Source organism: Colias croceus, chromosome 2 (assembly GCF_905220415.1).
Source record: "Colias croceus chromosome 2, ilColCroc2.1".
In the NCBI taxonomy this organism is placed as follows: Eukaryota; Metazoa; Arthropoda; class Insecta; order Lepidoptera; family Pieridae; genus Colias; species Colias croceus.
Window position 1 is genome coordinate 2,656,224 of NC_059538.1, and position 19,353 is coordinate 2,675,576.

Here is a 19,353-nt window from a genome sequence, read left to right on the forward strand (position 1 = left end):
AATAGTAACAGGGACACTACTGAAGAATTCTTCAAAAGCAAGAGCAACATCAGCACTTTTGTCAATAACCCTGTCATTATTTACAAGTTTTATAGTATTACTTGATTTGCTTTTACCCATTTCACCATTAATAATAGACCAAACTGTTTTAACTTTATTATCCGATTCGCGTATTTTATCTCTGATATACAATCGCTTCGCAGTAAAACAAACAATTTTAAAAGTTTTTGAGTAATTTCTAACATAACTAAGAAAAGATGGGTCTTTATTATATTGCTTCATACCATATAACTCATAAAGAACGATCCTACACCTATGTATGCTAGGTGTCGCCCATTTACTAAATGGTAAATCCTTGGTAATATTTAAAGATTTAACTTTAAATATTTTTTCAAATTCATTATGAACTAAATTGAAAAGATTTTTAAACATTTCACAAGGATTATTATTACAGGATTGATCATTCAGTACGGGCAGGTTTTTATTAATATTATCTCTAAATTTATTAATGCCTTTTTTACTTATAGGCCTAACATTAATTCTTTTAAATTCAGGTAAGCAATCCCATTCAAAAACTACTTTCTGGCCACAGTGATCCGAAGTGAGTGTATTGAGAATATTTTTCTCTAAACAGAAGCAGTCGCAGTATATATTATCAATACAGGTTGCAGAAGTAGGTGTAATTCGTGTGGGTTCATTAAAAAGTTTATACAGATTAAATGACTGAAACAAATTAACAATTCGTGTAGCCGTTTGTGTTTGTAAAAGTATATCAATATTAAAATCACCACATACTATAACTTTTTTTTTACTCCTACTTAAACGCTTTAATATTTCTTCCATGACTGTCTCAAACATATTATAGTCACTGGAAGGGGGTCTATAAACGCAAACAATAATGTAACGCTCCAGTTCAACACAGGACAGTTCAATGGTCCGTTCTACAGAAAGACTAACAATGTCAGTTCGTTCTTTACATTTTACACTATTGTGTACAAAAATAAGAGAACCTCCATGAATAGCATACGTCCTGAAGTATATACTTTTTAATGTATAATTATCAATATTTATTACCAACTGACATTGTTTAAGCCAATGTTCTGTTACACAAAAAACCTTAATTCTATTATGATTTAAAAATAATTCTATTTCTAATAATTTGCTAGCCAAGCCTTGAATGTTTTGATGTACAATAGAAAAAGTCTGCTTAGCTGTTGTCTTATATACTAGTTTAAATCTAGCTTAGGGCTAGATTTTCTGTCAACACAAGGTTGGTGTATATAATTATTATTACTACTACATAAAATTATAGTAGATCCAGGGTCTGATAACAAACATGTACCAGACTGGTTAATATTATATGCTATTAACATAGCAAGTTCTCGCTTATATCTAGATGGCAGATACACTGTATTCTTTGTCAAAGTAAAAGATTTAATACACAAATTAATGTCAAAGTAAAGAAATGCATCACGATGATGATTTGTTACATTATACAATTTTAAATTCATATTATGAATTAATCTATTTTGTTCTTGTGTCAAACCAGGTAGGTACGGCAATGTACACAACATAAATTTACATTTAGTCTGACTACTAATTTCCAACATTTTTTGAAATCCTACATCAATATCCTTATTTTTTATATTTAAACTATCTCCATATAGTATAATTACAATATTATTCTTATTAAAGCTAAAATGATCAAGTGATTTGATTATATAATTAAATGAACTGTTAGGAGTGCAAATATTAGTGACTTTAAGCCCTAAATTGTTGAGCATAGCGCCAAAACCCTGACCAATACTATCTGACAACACAATAATTTCCTGCTCGGAAAGGTGTTTAGTTTTACCAGTTGAAATTGTTGTCACGGGTTTAACACTATGTATGTCTGTGCAGTCAAGCTTATGGGGCGACGTTTGCTCATTGTCACTTTTTGAACACTGACATACATATTTATTGGTCAGCGACTCAAAGCGATCCATATTTTCATTACTCAACTTAATTAAGTCATCTGCCTGTTGTATATGCTCGTTTATTTGCATTTGGGCAGCAGAATACTTCTGGTTGACATCATTTAACATTTGACTTAAAGAGTCTATCTTCTCCTTTAATTCATTTGTTTCTACATCATACAAGATTTTATAATATTCTAGATCCCTATGATATTTGTCTAACTCTTGAACCAGATTTTTATTGACTTTCTCTAATTGAACTACATTTTTAAAAGAACTCTTTCTAACAATTGATTGGGTACGCTTGATAAACTTACTTAATCTAAGGTATTTTTTCAACTTCTTATGTGAAGAGAAACTACATAGGTAATCTAATGTGTAACATGTATTGAATTACATAGGTAATCTAATGTGTAACATTAGAAGATTTTAATTGACATTAAGAAGAAAATCTAAATAATTATAAAGATACTTGCTTCTGGGATTTATAATATACTTCTAATACATCTTCTCAAATTACATGTTATGAATATAATCTACCAAAATATTAAACGATTATATTCCAATTGTAAAGAACCTACATACGTGAATAAACCAAGTTTGACAATACAATTTTGTCATTGTAAAACATGTTCTTGAAATAAAAATCGGTCAAAACTCACCTGAAAGTAAGTGTAATTTGTCCGAAGAGCTTCTTATTGGTCAAATTCTCAGCGTCCACATGCAGTACACCCTGTATCTTGTCAATGCTGCCATTTTCCACCACCAGGTCGCGGGACGCGAGGTATACAGTCAGTTTGTTGTTGGGGGACGACTTCTTGAACACCCTGTAAGGAAATTTTGGAAATTATAACATTCTGTATGAAGTATCTATAAAAAAAGTTAGCATTCATAGGAATTATCGATAGAAGAGAATTTTTGTATCTCTACGCTATCTCTTTATTTAAAATTCTCGTGTCACCACGTTAGTCAAAATATTCCTCCGAAATGGTTGCACCGATTTTCATGAAATTTGGTTTGCTTATTGGGTAGATCCACAGACAGTAGATTTGGGTAGATCTGAGATCGGCCAACATCTCATTTCCTAAGCGATAAGAAGGCAGAACAATTGCCGGGAAAGCTAGTTAATACCTATAATTTTTCAACATTACCATGTCGGTGATTCGAATCCGTAAGATTTTTCCCTTCTAAAAATGTTGAACGTAGCTGAATAATTTTTTACTTCAAAACAAACTTCAGAAATAGAACATGTCTAGCTGACCCGGCAAACATTGAACCTCCCTAATCACTGTGGGGTATAAAAATAGTTTTATGCTATTTTCAGACCTACTGAATATATAAAAAAACACATAAAATTCGTTCAAGTCGTTCCAGATGATGATATAAACATGAACACAAACACAGGAGAATCTATACTTATAAATGTAATTATAATAAAGTAATAATTGTACATAGTTTTCTTTTGTTTGAAAACGTTAACCTCTGAAACTACTGGACCAATAAAAAAAATCACCTTTGGATATTTACGGATTCGGTAATCTCCAATTGGAGAGTGAGACTGAGTAACTAAATAAGGATGTAACACGGGCAAAGCCGGGACGGATGGCTAGTTCAAAACAATTTTGATACATTATATTAATTATCAAGTAAATTTAGGCCTAGTTAAACTAAGATAGATAATACTTTTGGGATTATTTGTATCTACTTTAAATCTTAGTTTAATCCTGGATTAAATATGTATGATATAGGAAGAAAACGAACTCTGGGTGGAAATTTTGTCTTCCTCGAGGTACTTATATTAAAGGTTATTCACCTCAGATATAATTAATATTCATATTATATAAAGACGAGTATATTAGAGTCGGTTAAATACTACCACATAATAATAACAACATAACAGGTATATTATATATCAAGCTGAAGCATGTGTTCGTTTATTTGAACGCACCGATCACAGAAACTACTGGATCGATTTGAGTCAACAACTGAAATATTTTTTGCATATCTATGTGTGATTGTAAATATAACATTCTGTTCAGATAGTTGGGTATAATCATTGGATTTTCTACAAAGCAAATCTAGTAAAATAATGAACACGAATTTCAATTTAATTACTTGAAAAAAGCGCTCATTAGTGTCAATTATCAAGGATATAATAATGGCCTAAATAATTATTTCCCTGCTTTATTCCGGCACGTAATTAATTTTAGCTAGTAACATGAAATAAATATTTTTATGGAGTAGGTAAATATATTTTATGATTGATATTCATTGGTATTGATACTAAAATAACAATTTAATCATAATATGAGTAAGTATACCTAACAACATGGCTTCTTCTAAATGGTTATTTTATTAAAATAATATTCTATCCGTAACCTATTAGTTGACAAATTAATAGAGAGTATATTACATAATAAAACCATTTCATCCGCTTAACTGTAAGCTCTTCTTTCTATTAGAGGTGTTTCCATTGGTTGATATAAATTTAAACTGATATTTTGAACTAAAATATAATATTAAAATTGTAGAAAGGTGAATAAATACAAATACATACATACAGTATGAATTACATTAGGTACATGCATATAATTGCAAATTCAATATAATTTATATTCTTTTAAATTTTGACAAAATCTTGTTTGCGCATTTTTGACTGTCATGGAAAAATGTAACAACGTTATCAATATGACAGTCACAAGGCTCATTAAAAAGATACAATTCAATAGATTTGATTGATGATTCCCAAATAATATTTATGGCTTCGATAACAATTTCAATATTAAACAAGTCGAGTAAAGCTTTATAGAACTATTTGTAAAGGTGTGCTCAGAACAGTTTAGGAATTAGGCAAATGATATTAAAACCTATATTTGTAAATAGAATTTATCACTCATATTATGTGAATGTACGATAGGAATAATATTAATACGATTTCCTTAAAAGAAAGAGCGTGTGTGCCGAGCATAGGTGTCAGAAAAGAAACTTCTTTGGCAAGATTCAAAGATACCAAAATCGTCGCCTTACTCCACGACAAAACAAGTACATATAGCGGTTTCGGCTGCTGTTTTTTATTGGTACTCTTTATACTAAGTATTATAAGTTTGTCTTATAGAGATGAATGGGACATAAGCTTGCGAAGTCGCATAAATAGTACTTAACCTTCATAAATATAAAATACCTAACTAGTTACAATAAAACAGACTTTATACATAGATTTAAAAATTAAGTATTCAAAAGGCAGATTTGTAAGATATACATCGTATAAACATATCAGATTAGGGAAAGCTTACCTTAACTTTAATGAAAGGCATCCATTTAGTTAGACCCGAAATCTTGAACTTAAAGTTACTTGAAGTGAAATTAAATTGATGTGGATTAAGAATTAATAATGGTAATTGGTTTCAGTTACGTGGAAATTTAATTTTTTTTTTAGGTAACCATATTATTTAACTAAAAATTATCGTATTTGTACGATAATTATCGTACGTATCGCGCGTCACGCGACATGCGCTACACAGACCAAAAAGTTTGAGACGATGTAATAAAAGTTTCACTTTAAAATAAAATAAATAAATTAGAATATCATTGAATCTAGATTTCAGAAAAATTACGGGCACAGATAATATAAAACTAGTACGGGAAAATTCGTTGGGGAAATTCATAAGCTATGTTACAATGATGTTTTATCTTTCATCTTTAAACAATATTTTGTACCAGCCTAAATTCATGAAATAATATTGTGATTGTTATTTTTATTGGTATTTTATTTACAATAATAAACATAAAATTTTCTTACCTCTGAGAATTGAGTCCGTTATCCGACGTCATTTTCACATCAATGATCCTGAAACAAAAGAAATTAACTACAAACTTCGTCTCTTTGTTCTTAAATATTACTAATATTAGCATATAAATATAATTTAGTTTCATTTACCTATATGTATAACTATTTAATTAAAGAAGTAGGTAGGTAATCTTCTTTGTAATTTATAAAGTAAAAAATAAATTGTTTGACGTTTAGCGTTGGCGGGATTTCAAATTAAGTTTTTTTTTTTAATTTATAACTTATAAGGCTTAGGTCCGTTTAGGTCTTATGCTGATAGATACAAAATTTAATTATCATATTAAATTAAAAATATATAAATATCGTAAAATTAATTTTGAATTTTATACTTTCAATTTATAATATTTGTTTTATTCAATAAAATAGTTATTTCAATTGCATATTTACGGTTAGTTAATTTTTAAACGCAATTACAATTCGTTGCCTTTGCAAAAAAAAAATTATATACCTAGTTTAGGCCACTGGCTTAGGCGTTATCATTTATTACAATTACTATTTTTGATGGTTTCATTATTTTAGAAAATAAATTGAAACTGTTTTAATGTTAATGTAATATTAAAGATGAGTTCGTAAGAATTAATGCTACACTTATTGCTACATAATACCGACGATCTCAAAAATACATTTCATCGTGAAATAGGAATGAATAAAAAGAAAGAGCAAGCATCAAGTGTTTTTTAATGTTATTGATGGTAAGTTTTTAACCGACTTCAAAAAAATGGAGGAGGTTATCAATTCGGCCGGTATATTTTTTTTTTTTTATGTATGTACACCGATTACTCCGAGGTTTCTGAACCGATTTACGTGATTCTTTTTTTGTTCGATGCGGGATGGTGTCGAATTGGTCCCATAAAAATTTTATTCGGATAGGCCCAGTAGTTTTTATTTTATGAGCATTTTTGTCTGTAGGTATTTGTAAATTTTGCAAGTGCAGGTTTGAAGTCGGTTGTTTTTAACGCAGTTATCACTTGTTCAATATATTAAGCTATTGCATAGCTTATATCGCGGGCCTTGAGCACGTGGACAGAATCGAGAAATTCCGTACTGAAAAAACCTCATGCTCCGCATTCCGACAGGCGGAGGTGTGCGGCTTGAAGGCATAGCATGCAATAGCTTAACCGCGGCAGTCAGTCTTTACCAAGTGCAACACGTCGCTTTTTTTATTCATTTATTCAAACATTTTATTATTAGGTCATGTTATTTCTATAATGCATCTTCAAAAAGCAGTTCATAATTTTGACCAAAAATTGCCAATTTCAGCTATATTATTTAGCAATTAATTTCGATCGTGATTAATTAATGAATGCTCGATCGCGTGTTAAACCTCGGTAACAATAATAAGTGAAATATTAACGTGAAAGCCTTCAGAGCTGGCCTTTGTGCGTCCGTCCGAATTCGTTCTTTTAATGAACCTACAGCGGTCAGCGCGTGATGCGTGTGTGACGTCATTGGAACAATGCCGGGCTAAAAACTCTATAGTTTGTGTATGAAAAATTGTTTTTGATGATTTTTACTTATTTCGTCATTGTTCTAGTAGTTAATCATCTTTGACTGATAGATGGTTGGTAGACGCTACGAAGGTGGCAGAATTGGTAATACGTCCTCTGCTAATTTGTAATACGTCTCCTGTGTTCTAAATATTAATTATTCTCATTTCTAAGCTAGTTTTAGAAGAGACTGGATGCCATGAACATAAAGGAGAACCACAACACTAAGAACTGTTTAAAATTACTTAATTAACAATTTTTTCAAACAATTACGTTCTTAAAAAACAAAAAAAAAAAACAGCATTTATAAAAAAATCATTAAAAACGCAAACTTGAATTCGAAAAGAACATCTTTAACTAAAACATTTAAAATGGAATTAATATACAGGGTTATTTGTAAAACACCGGCAACCTCGCAGGACAAGATAGCTAACATCATAAGTAACAACATTTGATCTACGACTTTTGGCATAACGCAATAAATTATTTTTAAATGATTTTTTAAGCTTTTATTGTACTCTACTAACATTTGTAAGTCTATGTTCTATTCATTATCGAAAGGACGACGCGACGCCCCCTTTCCCCTCTCGTTCGCTTCTTGTTTACGTAATTTTTGGAATGTGCGTAGAGTTTATAATATTCAAACGGAAAATTAAATTAATATTTATTTTTGTATGAAAATAAAATCTAACAAATTATCAAAAGTCGTAGAACAAATGTTGTTGCTAATGATGCTAGCTATCTTGTCCTGCGAGGTTGCTGGTGTTTTACAAGTAACCCTGTATAGGTTACTGAAAAAGTGTATGAATGAACTAAAATGGTTGCTTTTATCACGAGTTTTTGAAACATGCCACTCCGCTAGCTCTCATACAAGTAATGGGTATTGACTAGTGCCCTGGAGGTTTCTCTTTATAAATAATGTTTGACGTTATGATATTACCGTGTGGAATATAGTGTAGGTTTTCTTTTGATATTTTGGGTAATACAAGAAGAAATACTAGTACCTACGGCTTTGAAATTTATTGGGCAATAGGTATATTCAAGGAAAGAAGTTCTTATAATCACTACATAGTATAAAACAAAGTCGCTTTCTCTGTCCCTATGTCCCTATGTATGCTTAAATCTTTAAAACTACGCAACAGATTTTGATGCAGTTTTTTTTAAATAGATAAAGTGATTTAAGAGGAAGTTTTTAGTATATAATTTATCATGTTTTAGACAAAGCGGGCGAAGCCGCGGCCGGAAAACTAGTGTCAAATAAATGCTAACAGACTTATGGATATTTAAGTAAGTATGTATCCCACCAAAAACATTTTCATGTAAAATGTTGCCAAGACGAGCCCATATGACTCGCACTGTCAAAAAGTTATCAGATCTCATGTAGAGCGAAGCTTCTAACACTACACGCCCTAACTCTACAAGGCCTAACTTCACAAACTCTACACCTTAGTCAAAATATGTGGCTTGGCCATTTCGCTACATTCACATCGGCGTAAGGTGAAAAATTAATTCACTGTGCATTACTTTTGTGTTATACAATAGTTCTTGTAGTAACGAACGGCCAAGCCACATATTTTGACTAAGGTGTAGAGTTTGTGAAGTTAGGCCTTGTAGAGTTAGGGCGTGTAGTGTTAGAAGCTTCGCTCTACATGAGATCTGATAACTTTTTGACAGTGCGAGTCATATGGGCTCGTCTTGGCAACATTTTACATGAAAATGTTTTTGGTGGGATTTCATTTCTTTTTGTAAGTTGTTTGTAACAAAATTTTATAAGTATGTCGATTAAAGTTTTAATTTTTTTTTAACAAGGAGTACCTATACATATATATATCTAGGGGAACCAAGTTTTAGATTATTAGATTAGACCTCTAGCGTCATCAAAATTTAATTTAAAATTACAGGTCTCATACAAACTCCCATCCCCTAGTTTAAGGGGTTGGGGGATGAAAGTTACAAGTTTTATAATTTTTTTGTTGTTTGTGTGCTAATACTAGCTTACATACAAAATTTCAGCTTTCTAGGACATTAGGAAATACCTTAAGAATTTTGATGATCATCAGTGAGTCAGTGACGAAATTAGCGTTTTTTAGATATAAATAAAATCTGAAGTATAAAAGCTAATGTAATTAAAACTTAATATGTTCAATAAGTCCGCTATTGACAATATATCCCGAAAAATTTGTTGATCTAGCATAATCCAAACCCAAGTTATGAGGGTTCAAAAAAACGTCGAAGCGCTTCGAGAAAAGGTAGGTAGTGCCCGTGCTTGTTCGCTTGGCTCGTCTTGGCGGGGGCACTACCGTGCCCCCAAATTTATATGCGGGAATAGTCTTGCATTGTAATAGATTCGGCTGTTGCCTTAACAGCTTTTGATTGCAAAACTAGGTTATCCTGGGTCTGTGCGTGCTTATTTTAGGATAAACTAGTATGGCCTAGCCGAAACTGATTTATCCTATTGGTCTAAGGATAAACTAGTTTGGCCTAGGCTATACCGGTTCATCCGATCGTGTATAGGACGAACTAGTTTAGCCTAGGCAAAACTAGATTGTCCTAAAATCAGGTATGACCGGTAACATATATATCTCATAATGTTACATGTATACTTTCATAACATACATTTTAAAATGTACTAATTAAAAATGTATATGAAACACGGTTGCTAAAACAAATATTTGATCGATTTTCGATTAGAAGCACTATTTCATTAGTTTCCTTTTATATGTAATTTCACTCAGATTATTTATTCAAAGATCTTATGATTCAACCTCTTTAAAACCAAATAAGACCATAGTATATCCAAAAGTCTAAATTCGAACTCCTTTTCCAACGCCTTATAAACGTTCCCAAGTGACACAACCTACACAAAACACAAGCAAAATACCACAAAATACAAACGTTTACACATAACGTTTTTGAATATACTCCTAACATCTAAATAACTCAAACATTTATTTATTCAATTAGACTTCTTCCAGAAGCACTTTTGAATCGTCATTACATATTTTAAATTTACCACTGATTCGAAAAGCAGTAGGTATCTATGAAGAAGAACCGGCAAGAAACTCCATAGTTGCTCTTTTAAAGGCATGTCCATGTACAATATAATTTAACATAACATGTTACTTACATCCTACATAATATTATATATTATCATAATAATATGCTAAAGAACTGTCCTGTTATAGTTCTTACGCGAAGTTCCTGTAGTTCTTAAACACAATAAAAATTATTTTGGTCCAACCATACGTTACACAGCAGCAGCCTAACATGCTTAATTTTAAGCTCATAAGCGTATTGTGAGTAAGCCTAGAATTTTCGGCAGAATCACGTTCGTTCGATTTAACTGACGTAAAATATTTCCTCTAAGCCATTTTGAAAGGTAATTAAATGTATTTATGATGTATAAAATTGAGCCAAACTTTCGTGATGAGATTTCGTTATTTTGTAGAGAAATTCAACAATGTTGAGAAACTTTTAGTAGGTTTGGCACGCGGCTTTGGTCGTGTAGTACCAGGATAAAAAGGTTCTGCATATAATATATTTGAACTATTTTAAAAGCAAATCGTTTAAACGTTTTCTTACTATATTAACATAGATTTATGAAATTGTTAATAATGTTAAATATGTTGTTCTTTAACTGAATAAATAATAAATAATATTATTTCGCGAGTTATGTGACAACCCTACGCTATATGTAATGTGAAGCGCTGACGGTGTGCTTTCGTTCGTGAGAACGTTTTATTCCTTTAAATTATAATATTAGAATAAAAACATATTGTGAAGCATCGTGCTCATAATAACACGTATAATGTAATTTTACTTTTTAATTAAAATCATTTAAGAAATATGATTTTTTTTATTAATTCACTGGAAAGTGAATTTAACTGGCGCAGTCGGTAGGATACTCGGGTCGCCCGCGGGAAGATATCCGAAATGAATATCGGTTCCGAGGCCCCGCGCGGCCGACCGGTTTTTTTAAAAACCCAAGCGAGTATCCAGAACATCAGCAGTATCCAGCCATCGATACAGAAACCATGTCAATGTGAGTTGCACAGAATTATTTTATTGTGTTGCTTTCCTATATTATATTCCTATATTAATTTTAGAATAAACCTTCACGATTTTCCATCCTAGGAAATCCCGGGGTACCGAGGCTGTTAATACCCAACAGTCCTCGAGAAATAGTTTAGTTGATAGTATTAGAAGTATTGATAGTTTTAATATGTCGTTTGACACGGAAGAAATTTTTAAATGCTTAAGGGTGGTCCCAGATTTTGATGGTAACCCCCATGTATTAACAAAATTCATTAAAATATGCGACCAATTAGTTATTATAACCGTACATTATTACTATATAAAATTAGGGTTCAACATTTAAACGAAAAATTGGATAAGGCATCGTCCTTGTTAGAAGCTTTAAAACCAGTGTAAAACGTAGATTGATAAATGGTTTAGGTTCTATACAGAATTAGCGCAATTCCTAGACTCCTTAGACGATAATATTAATGATTTACTTTTAGTAATAAGAAATATAGAGGATAGTTTAGCTTTTATGCGTACATCGCGAGCGCACCATGTTATGTTAGGGATAGATATTATATTAAGTATTATATTAGTTACTTTACGTTCCTTTTACGATTCAGAACAAATTATTAATGTAGATCTCCGCGAATAATTCGCACTGGATCATACTTTAGTAAAAATAGGATAGTAATTATATTAAGATTCCCCATTATAACTCCTCACACTTTAATCGTACAAATCATATCATCATACCTCCCTATCCCTATATAGCAACCAATAAAGATATTTATGTGCACATAGAGGCTGAATGCCCGAAGTTCAATCGAAGAGCAATCGGTTTCTATGTGAAGTCGACCCTAAATCATCATACAAGAAGTTCACCCGACTGTATTGCAAAACTCATCACCACGCAAGAGATATCCAGCGACTGTGAATCCACCTGCCTAACATTAACTAAGCCAGCAATGGAGAAATTGGACGACAGTCACTACATCATTATTTTTCCTCATCTCACAAAGGTTAAATTATCCTGCAAGCGTAAGGAATAGCTTCATCTCCAAGGCAGTTTCATAGCAACGTTACCTACAAACTGCTCTCTACGTACTGACGACCTCACTATTACAAATATTAATAATGAAATTAAAGATACACCTACAAAAATTTTAATTGCACCAATCAGTAATATTCCGACGAGAACGCTAAAAAACCTTGGGACTGCACTCCATCTACCATACGACAATACCACTTTACATCTTTAGCTACTGAGCGCAGCGGCCACTTCAATGTTCCTGTGCTATCGTCGCTACAAATCAAAGAAAATGAATATTCAGAAAACACAGAAAACATCAGCCCCAGAAGTTGATCCTGCCGCAACATTTTCACTCAATGTCCTAAAATAGTTGCGGATCTGCGGGGGGAGGAGTTATGTGACAACCCTACGCTATATGTAATGTGAAGCGCTGACGGTGTGCTTTCGTTCGTGAGAACGTTTTATTCCTTTAAATTATAATATTAGAATAAAAACATATTGTGAAGCATCGTGCTCATAATAACACGTATAATGTAATTTTACTTTTTAATTAAAATCATTTAAGAAATATGATTTTTTTTATTAATTCACTGGAAAGTGAATTTAACTCGCGTTTTATTTCAATAACTTTAAATAAACATTTAAATATCGGAACTTATAATATTTGTGAGCTATAAAATGGACTCAAAACGATTATATATTTAAGAGATAGAATACGATAGCTTGAACTTAAACTCAAATTACTTATTCAGCTTGACTTTCCAAGTAAGTGGTCGGTTTGGAAAGCAGTTTCCAAAGAGAAAAATACCTAGACAAGAATGTCTTGTAAATGTTTAAAATAGGATAAAGGGTGCTTTCCTTTTCACATATATACACTAATATGATAAAGAGGAAAACTTTGTTTGTTTGTTTGATTGTAATGAATAGGCTTATAAACTACTGGACCGATTTTAAAAATTATTTCACCCTTCGAAAGCTACATTATCCACGAGTAATATAGGCTAGGTTTTATCCCGGAAATGATTTCCGGGGAAGATTCATGATTTCCCGTGGGATTTCCCGGAAATCCCACGGGAAACGGGAACTATGCGGTTTTTTCTTTGAAAACGCGGACGAAGCGGCAGGCGGAAAGCTAGTTTTTTATAAATACATAAATGATTCTCTCGTTTTGCTTAAGATATTTCATTTCTTAGTTTATTTTAATTTTGACACAACTATAGTGGAATACCATGCAAGCGAAATTGATCGTTTTGATATAGAAATAGGATTCAAATGATAGAATGTAAAATGTAAACAAAAATAAGTATAAACTTAACACAGTTACCTATTATTTAGTTATTTAGAATACCTACTAAATTTATAATTAATAGTACTACTATTAAAGTAATAAAAAGAAAATAAAGGCTGGTTGCAGAGCTTGACCGACCATCAGTGCATACCGTCGGTCCTGACGATACGCATCAACAATGTGTATGACTATGACACAATACGCATGACAATACGCGTGCGTATGGTCGGTCTAGCTATGAACGGTTTTATGAATTTCCATACATATGACAAGCGCGACTGACATACGCACTGATGGTCGGTCAAGCTCTGCAACCAGCCTATGTCTTCTAAAATAATTATTACTTGGATGTGCAAAGTGACGGCCATCATATAAATTACGATGCCGTTTTCATAATTTTATTGCTCGACGAACTATAACTAAATCATTTAAATTCTCAGTCGCCATTGATAAATATCAAGAAAATAAATCATAAATAATGTAATATTTAAAGTTTAAAGTTTGTATAGACGTTTGATGTAGTGAAAAGCGATTTCAGAATCTAAATTTAGACTTATTGAAAGTCCTATCAATTTATATTTTCAGAATCTTAATTTAGATTGAAATTCGTATCAATTAATATTGGTTGAATTGAAAAATTAAAGACTTTTTAAGGGATTTTAAACGCGATTTATTAATTATATTATTTTCCCGACGTTTCGAACACTTTACAGCGAGCGTGGTCACTAGAAATACAAGTTCTAATAATTTTGAATTTGATTAATTTCATAAAAGCATTTTACTTTTGTCTCAAACGGATCACAATCAAAATCGATACAAACAGCTCTAGGTAATAAAGTCAATAAATATTAGTAGGGAGTTAAATTTATAACATCATTGAACGCGATTTTCATTGAAAATCAATTATGTAGTATTTCTTCTATTTGATTTTTTTTTTATTTTGATACAACACGTAAAAATTTCCTTTGACTTTTCTACCCACGGTTTCAGTAACACCAACGCATTTGATACTGCAAAATACTGATAAGAATATATAACGAACGTCACGATGTCAAATCCGCTGGGATTACCGGGAATTTAGGTCCAATGAGCAATGTAAGTATGTATGCGTCTTTTTTACCGGAGGGTGAATCACACCGCATAAGGAAAATTGTGGACAAAAATTCCCTTAATATTACCGCGAAGACGTTTAAATATTTGTTTGCAGGAAATAAATTATGCATACTTGGAGAAATGCTGAATATTTGGGTTGAACAAACTTCGCGCAAGATTTTTGGGATTTTGTTTACCAGCTAACAGCTTCAGCTTTAACTAGCTTTTAGCCTCCATCTTTGTTCGCTTGAATTAGATACTATATTTGTTTATCGATTTTTGCTTCAAATGTTTGTTCATGCAATTCATGCTAAATTCAGTCAATTCTTTTTTAAAATTACAAATTTCGCCGTCGTATCGTGCACTATAAAATTCCGTCAGGCAGTCAATCAGTAAGACAGTATTCCTTTTAGGGCTGATTTTTCAATCGTTGGTTAAAACTTATTCGTCGAATAACGTATTAAACTACCATTTCAAAAATGTATTCTTCTTGCCTGTAATTGACAGTTTACAGGTGACATTTTAATATTATCGTGCAATACTTTATTCAACGAATAAGTTTTAACCGACGATTGAAAAATCGGGCCTTAGATATTTTAACAGTTGTCTATCTATACATTACACTAATAATGATTCTATGAAGTCAAGAATGCATTAAAATTTAACTATACCACATAAAATATATAAATAATTAACCCCGATGTTATACGTCATTATATATTCAGATCATTAAATAGGACGTCAGCAGGATCGTAAATCAAACATTAGCGCTATTAAAGATACAAAATATAACAAACTAGCTGTGCCCCGCGGTTTTACCCACATTGCTCTTGTCTTGTTGGTCTTAGTGTGATGATAAGCTCATAGCCTTCCTCTATAAATGAGCTATTTTATACCGAAAGATTTTTCAAATCGGATCAGTTGTTCCCAAGTTTAGCGCGTTCAAACATACAAATACTTCAGCTTTATAATATTACTAGCTGCTCGGCGCGGTTCTACCCGCGTGTCTCCACTCCTGTTGATCGTAGCGTGATGATATATAGCCTATAATAGCCTTCCTTGATAAATGGGCTATCTAACACCGAAAGTATTTTTCAAATCGGACCAATAGTTCCTGAGATTAGCGCGTACAAACTCTTTAGCTTTATAATATTATTATTAAGTAATATAAAATATATAGATTTAGATGCTTTTAACCAAAATATAAAGGTAATTATGTCGTTAATGCGCCCTAGTTTTATGTTTATAGCTATGTTTTTGTATATTTTATTACCCTGAGTCACTAATGCCGCAATGCGTTTGTTTATCTCTGTCAATATGAAATTCACGTGTCACAATGTTAGTTACCATACTCCTTTGAAACGGCTGAACCGATTCTCATGAAAATTCACGTGTTGCTATGTTAGTTACTATAGTTCTCCGAAACGCCTGGACCGATTCTGATGAAAATTCTCGTGTTGTTATGATAGTTACTATACTCCTCCGAAACGGCTGGACAAATGCTAATGACATTTTGTGTGCTTAATGGGTAGATCTGAGAGGCTAACATCTATTTTTACCCCTAAGTGATAAGAGTAAGGCAGAATTTTTGCTAGTTATATGTATACTAGATGTGCCCCGCGGTTTCACCCGCGTTGCTCCTCCTAGCCTTCCTCGATAAATAGGCTATCTAACACGGAAATAATTTTTCAAATCGGACCAGTAGTTCCTGAGATTAGCGCGTTCAAACAAAAAAACTCTTCAGCTTTATAATATTAGTATAGATTGGTCGTACAAATGCCAAGTGAGCTTCAAAATGTTAATTCAGTTGTGAGTTAATTTTGTTTGTGAGTCGATGTTTTGGCAGGAATTGGGTCACGCTCGGAACCATGTTACCTACACTTTGACGTTCTAACCGCACACCGCTGATTAGCATTGAGACAATTATTTGATGTGTACACGTGAGATAGGAATTACAAATTCTAACCTTCAACACAGAATACTTAATAGTAGCTAACGCTACCTTCAGTTAGAGTACCTTAGGAAAGTTGGAATTTTTAAGCTATTGCATAGCTTCTATCGCAGGCCTTGAGCGCGGAGACCGAATCGAGAAATTCCGTAACAAAAAAACCTCACGCTCCCCACTCCGACGGGTGGAGGTGTGGCTTAAAGGCATAGCATGCAATAGCTTTACCGCGGCAGTCCCCGAGTGTCACACGTCGTTTTTTTTCCGTTATTCAATGCACTTAATGCATATGCATCTTGTAATTTTTCTAATGCTCTTTTAAAGTTTGGAAAAAGGATGTAACTTTTTATGCTTTTTGTGAGTTTAATTAATTAGGTAAAACCATTGCAAAACCACCAAATACATAATCAATAAGTCGCATATTGACGCCATTTTGTATTATTATGGCACATCAATCTGTAACCACATCACAGAAAGCCTTATCTGTCCCTATCCTTACTTCTTATACCAGTTGTTTTCTATACAGTGTCAACTCAAAGCATCAAGAGCTTAACGTATGTCAAGGATAATCCACGAGTGTCTTCTTCTTTTTGATTAATGGCAATCCCTTCTTGACAATAAGGGATTCGATCAATGGCAAGTGACAGTGAAGAGGAAGACTTTTGAGTGGTTGTAGTCTTCATGGTAATAGATGGCTGCTTGGTTATAGATATTATATTATAATGGAATATTATATAATAAGAACTTAACAGATAGTCTTATCCGTAAATATTCAACAGAAGACGAGTATTCGTTAAAATAATTTATAAGATTGCTGGCGTTGGTACTCCTCATTTTCGTACTGCTCGGTCAAATATGTATTATATCCAGATCTTATTAATAAGAAGTTAGTTTTATACTTGATTTTTGTACAGTACTGACTACTATTATGGTACTATAATATTTTATTATCAAGACGAATGAGATATCGTTTACCAATAGAAGCGATACGTACTCGTACGCTTAATTCTGACTAGTTTGAATAACCGTACACCGTAATTGACACTAATGCATCTATCTTTATCGTTAAAGTTAAAAAGTAGGTACTAAATGGGCGTACACATTGACCATGTCCTGTAGTTAGAACAGTGGCAAGCCTTTGCCACAATCGATTGCTCCTCAGTTAAACTCAAAGATTTATTTACTCAACCAACCTTTTTAGAAGCGCTTTTGAACGGTCAAAATGCAGACAATGATTGACCATTTACCATCGAAAACTGAAGCATATAAAAATAATTCTTACAGAGGAGATACTTGGCTATAAAGAGGCCTTTATTGTTGTACGGCTACATAAATTTGATGCCAATCATTGTATAATAACCCTTAAAAGACAACTTGAAGCGGGTAATAAAGATAACCAAAACATAAAAGGGATCATCACGGACTCGTTTCTTTAGGCTAAAGGAAAACCTAATAGGTTTTGTTTTATGTGACTGTTCTGGTAGTTGTAAAACCCCTTTATGATAGCTATTTACCAGCCATAGTATGGGAGCAGTTGTTAAATTATTTATTGTATCATATTCATGCCCATTCCTATTATCCTAGATATTTGTTGTAAAACTTTTTATATTTCGAAAATTCAATCGAATTACGAAATGATATGTTTATATTTCTTTATCACGCCTTGTGAACGGCTGGCTAGACCAAAAGTTGTGTGGTTGTAATGCCATTTGAAGTGTCAATTCTGACACGTGTGCTCGCCACACACGCTCTTTTTTAATGACAACGATATCCGTCAAAGTGGTTTTATAACAGTAGCTGAAAATTTTATAAATGTTACAAATTACAAACATATTATGTTTTTTCTTTCATAGCAGAGTTGCGGTATCGGTTCGGTTTGCGCATCAAACATTATGCGGGTAGTTTTACAATTGAATGACATTTGATCAGAATGAAAGATTCAGTTAAAAATACAATAAGAAATAATTGATCAGAATTTTCATCATTTACATTAATTTACCAACGATACAGGTTGATCTTACTTAAAATTGAATACCAATGTCTTATTGCGGTGTGAGGTCCTACGTTCTTTGGAAGTGTTCGTAAAGTTATTGAGAAGCGGGTAAGATCGTATGTACCAGTAATTTTCGTGCGAAATTCGGACACACTCTAAAAGGAAAAAGCATGTTAAAATTTTTATTATATAAATTGAATGCGAGAGAAACCTCGGGTCGAAGCTAGTTTTGAACTTACACGTGTATAATTTATATAAATATATTTACTTGAAATTGGTTCAATTCTAGGTAAAATAAATAAATGATATTTTGAAAACAATTCAAATATTAAAATTCTGTGGAAATTCAACACTATAATGCTATTGATCCGTTGTTTTAAAGGCTTACATTACGAGAACAGTTAAAAGCAAATAACTATTATTTTTAAAACAACGAATGTATTGTGTCCATTAACTAGTGACAGTCAATTTTTTTGTATTATTTTATTATTTTGAAGATTTTCAATGCTTCGGTTGTGTTTAAAATAAGAGTAAAATATTATTATAGTACCTATTCACAATACAATACAAAATTCTTTAATTAACACACACACATACAGAAGAAAATGAACATGTTATTAGGCGGCCTTATAGCTTAGAGGCGATCTCTGCGAGGCAACCTTTGAATAGGATTTGTTTTGCGAAATAGTT

At 32.3% G+C, this 19,353-nt stretch overlaps 1 protein-coding gene across 1 annotated transcript in view; it reads right to left on the reverse strand.

Moving 5' to 3' along the window:
- LOC123705409 (arrestin homolog) overlaps positions 1–19,353 on the reverse strand; it is an 88,386-nt gene that overhangs the window by 59,185 nt on the left and 9,848 nt on the right. The window contains exons 2-3 of the mRNA XM_045654159.1: positions 5,758–5,805; positions 2,621–2,785 (exon numbers count right to left, since the gene is read on the reverse strand). Coding sequence (XP_045510115.1) covers positions 2,621–2,785; positions 5,758–5,789 — 197 coding nt within the window. The 5' untranslated portion in view covers positions 5,790–5,805. The remainder of the gene's footprint in view (positions 1–2,620; positions 2,786–5,757; positions 5,806–19,353) is intronic.